The sequence below is a fragment of the Helianthus annuus genome, chromosome 16 (assembly GCF_002127325.2).
Source record: "Helianthus annuus cultivar XRQ/B chromosome 16, HanXRQr2.0-SUNRISE, whole genome shotgun sequence".
Lineage (NCBI taxonomy): Eukaryota > Viridiplantae > Streptophyta > Magnoliopsida > Asterales > Asteraceae > Helianthus > Helianthus annuus.
In genome coordinates this window covers 191,051,575-191,055,368 of record NC_035448.2, presented here as the reverse complement: position 1 = coordinate 191,055,368, position 3,794 = coordinate 191,051,575, and the positions used below count along the sequence as shown (strand labels likewise).

The 3,794-nt window shown below is 35.3% G+C and overlaps 1 protein-coding gene across 5 annotated transcripts; it reads right to left on the bottom strand.

Moving 5' to 3' along the window:
• Positions 1-406: 406 nt before the first annotated feature.
• Positions 407-2,505, bottom strand: LOC110915002. Of its 5 annotated transcripts, none has more exons than XM_022159621.2 (7): positions 2,262-2,505; positions 1,872-2,171; positions 1,556-1,654; positions 1,370-1,459; positions 1,123-1,270; positions 937-1,038; positions 407-731 (listed from the first exon to the last, which is right to left on the bottom strand). In XM_022159621.2, the coding sequence occupies exons 4-7, from the start codon at positions 1,389-1,391 to the stop codon at positions 644-646; spliced, it is 360 nt and encodes a 119-aa protein (XP_022015313.1). In that variant the 5' UTR covers positions 1,392-1,459; positions 1,556-1,654; positions 1,872-2,171; positions 2,262-2,505; the 3' UTR covers positions 407-643. The 5 variants fall into 5 exon arrangements, with proteins under 5 accessions (XP_022015313.1, XP_022015315.1, XP_022015316.1 ...); XM_022159623.2 differs by having other exon boundaries at positions 1,556-1,639; XM_022159624.2 differs by having other exon boundaries at positions 1,872-2,078.
• Between the last annotated feature and the right edge of the window lie 1,289 nt (positions 2,506-3,794).

Sequence of the window (3,794 nt, the reverse complement as noted above, 5' to 3'; positions counted from 1 at the left end):
AACCCCTTCACATATATATACACACACACACACACATACATATATGTGTGTGAAAAACCTTAGTGTAGCGCCCATTATAATTTCCGTGAGTTCGCTGGATTCCACCGTATGGTGCCCCTCGGGGCGGTGTTGCGCAGCGCCATAGGGCGCTATGTGCACAAATGGCGCGATACCCCGTTCGACTACACATGGACCAAGAACAAAGATGCGCATAGCACCTTTTGTTTGACCCGTTGTATCCATCAACACCCCCATTGTTGTTGAAGTCTTCATCTTGTACAATTGTCGTATTTGATCGATGCAAGCATAAAGCAGAGAAATGTTGTTTCGTTTTCTTATCCGTTGTCTTACAGAAACATGAAACATCATCATCGTTTCTGGAATTTGTTATAATTAAGAATAGTTGTTGTTACTAATGACTTGTGATTAATATATATTTCATAATTTAGTTTCAAGTCTGTTACAATAAAACTCACATGAATATTACAACATTCTCCATCTTTCTATACACATATTCTTCGTGGAAGGAAAACCAATCAACTACTACCATTTCAAATTGCACATAGCTTCACTAATCATCTTCTTCATCATCTGTTAAGTGCATTTTAAGTGTCTGGTTAGGTATCTTCCAGTTTTCACTATCTCATGCTCCATCTTTATCCGCCATTTCATACTCCTCTGCCTTTAATGACAACTCGAACTCTGGGAGTTCCGGCAACACTTCCAGACTCCTGCATCAAGTCCCGCCGCGTCATATAACTATTTATATAAACAACTATTGTGTAAAATATGATATACCAAAATCATAATACTTAAATAATCTTCTTAAAGGTTTTGGATAAACTTATTTACCCTTCCTTTATTAGTTATTTATTTTGCTTGTTAGAGATAAAAAAGAAAACAAAATAATTATGAGAACTACTTTTGATTGCTTACTTTTCTTCCTCTAAAACGTTTGCATACATCTGGGACTTTTTAGCTGCAATTTCAGGAATTTTCTTATTCAAATGTTTCATAGCACCCCATGCAACCGGAGCCCTACATATGATCATCAGGCCATAATCCAAATATTAATCACTCAATACCCAAAAAGAAAGAAAAAAAAAGTTCCATGAATCAAACCTTGTTATAGGAACTGTTAAGCAAAAGTTTAAACAGGCCTTCTTGCTCTCGGTTAAAATTTCTTCAGTATCAAGAAAACAACATACCGCACTGATGTGGCAAGATGGTTCAGTACCTTTGTCTGTGATCAGACCATGGTAACAATATGCTGCAGCATGATTACACATGTCAAACGTCATTATCTTGATTTAAACTTGTTGACGTGCGAAAATGGTTTTATGCGTACAGTAAGTTTAGAAATGCAAACCTTTGCTTCGAGGTATTTCCATTTAAGAAATGACAGATGTTTCTTTCCGTATCTATTAAGGTTGTCACATGTTGACAAGCAGTAGTGAGCCTGATTGAGAAAAAAGAATCATTAACTGTTTGCTTAGTATATTTAGATTTTAGTTGAGGAAAATAATATTAATAATACTAATAATAAACAATGCACCTGGCTGAAATAACTTAATTGCTCGCACGCTAGTCTTCTTTTAACAGATACAGTAGCGCTTTTACTTTCAACAGCCAAAGCAAGCTGCATTTATGTTCCCTAAAAGTCGTCAAATATTTGCAGTTACTAAGATGTTTATAAAATGGTATAAAATCATTAAGTTAATAAAAGAAGTCCCCCAAAAGTACAATAAAATTGTAAAACTATTTGGATAAATGAATGAACTGCTATCCTCCATAACAATTCAAATAAAACAAATACAGGAAGTGAGATAAGACATTATTTGATTAACAATTCAAATAAAACAAATACATACATCAAGAGTAGTGGCAGTATCTCCGATTAGACCAGAAATTAGAATCCCCCAAATCCCAATCTCGTGTTCTACTTCCTTTCTGTAGCGATGGTGGGTATGTTTTGTAGAGTGGTTCTTGAATTATCCCAATTGCCTTTCCCTTTTTCAACATCTTCGTGGAGTTGCTTCTTGAACACATAACATAAGGCAATTTGTTACCAGATTCATCTGCAAGAATTGCCAAAAAATCGCAGAATTGACAGTGTTCTGACCCTTAAACATCCTAGAGATGCAGATAAACACAAAATTGATCGATAAAACCTGGATGAAATTCAGATGAGAGGGATTCAGAAAAGAGGGATAGGGAGATGAAGACTGAGGGACTTTAATCATAGGTTTTTGAAAACTTACATGTGGATGAAATCACGTCTCGAACTCTTGGAACCATAGAAATTATCCTCATTGTTATCGGGTTGTGGAGGTGGGATGGTAGTTTTATTCGTGAGGAGGAGATAGCATCCTAAAATCATGGGAGGTGGAAAACGTGGGGCAAAACTTGCTAACTAATTAACTGGCAAGGAAACCGTCGATAACTGCTGATCTAGCAGTTAAAAAAGTGAGTTTAAATGGTCAGGATTTCATCTCAGCAAGATCTAAGGGCTAGGAATGATTTACAAGTTGGTTAGACTTAATGGGATCCATAGATATATATAATGTTTATACGGAAAATGAAAACCATCTTTGAATTCAAATATGGCAGTTATCATTTATACTTAAAGGATCACCATTTTACATTCACAGTTCATTCGTTTTGGATTAAACATGAAGAAATTCTTAACGTTGTGTTTTATCAGTTAGTTTTTGAAAAAAAATGAATATTATGCGTTGTGTTTTATTTCATTATGAGTGGAATGAGATTAATCATGAATAATATCTTTCTGTTGTAATAATCAGGGTTTTGGATTAAACATGAAGAAATTCTTGACGTTGTGTTTTATCAGTTACTTTTTGAAAAAAAAAATAATACTATACGTTGTGTTTTATTTCGTATATGAATCTGTTACAAAAAGCATGGAATTTAATCATGAAAAGTTCTTGACGCCGTGTTTTAGCTGTTAGTAACACATATAGAACACACCAACTTCTTCTGAAATAAGTTAAATAACACATAAAACACGGCAGTATCTTGACGTTGTGTTTTAGCAGTTAGTAACACACGTAGAACACAGTAGTTTCGGAGGAGAAAAGGTATAGAGAGAGAAAAAACTCGCGAGAAAGGTGGGGAGTTATGGTATGATAGTTATTTCCTTATTTAAAACAAGTTAAATGACACATCTACTCACAATCAATTAAATTAGTCTATTTTAAGACACATATATTATCAAAATGCCACCAAGATGATCTCAACCATCAAACACACTCATCCAATGGTCAAGATCACTTCCTACACTTTATAGGAAAAACACACTTTTTAAAGGAACCTCACCCTATATTTAGATGAAGAAAACATTTTTTAATTGCTTATAAAAGAGCCAATAAGGTATTGGTTAAGTGTTTGGGGAATGAATTGTTGTTCTTTGTTATTCCGGTTCGATTGCCACTCTCCTCGTTATTTTCTGCGGCATCCAGGTGAAGAACGAATACATGTGACGCCAATTCGACTTGGATGTGAGGCGAGGTTTTACCGATTATTCCACTGTCGTGTATTCGGACGGGTGAAAGTCAGGTTTCGCGCATATAAAGAGAGCCAAGGAGCTAACGACGGTCGAGTAGTTGACCTTAGCAAAAACACCTAATGTTATCATAATTGATACTCTCATTAAAAAAATAGTTGGTTATAAAAGAAGTATAGATGGTTGTTGGCAAAAGAAATACAATGCATCAGAAGAGTGACCTGTGACCGTATGGGGCAGACAGTACAAAACCTTAGGCCGGTGGCCCATG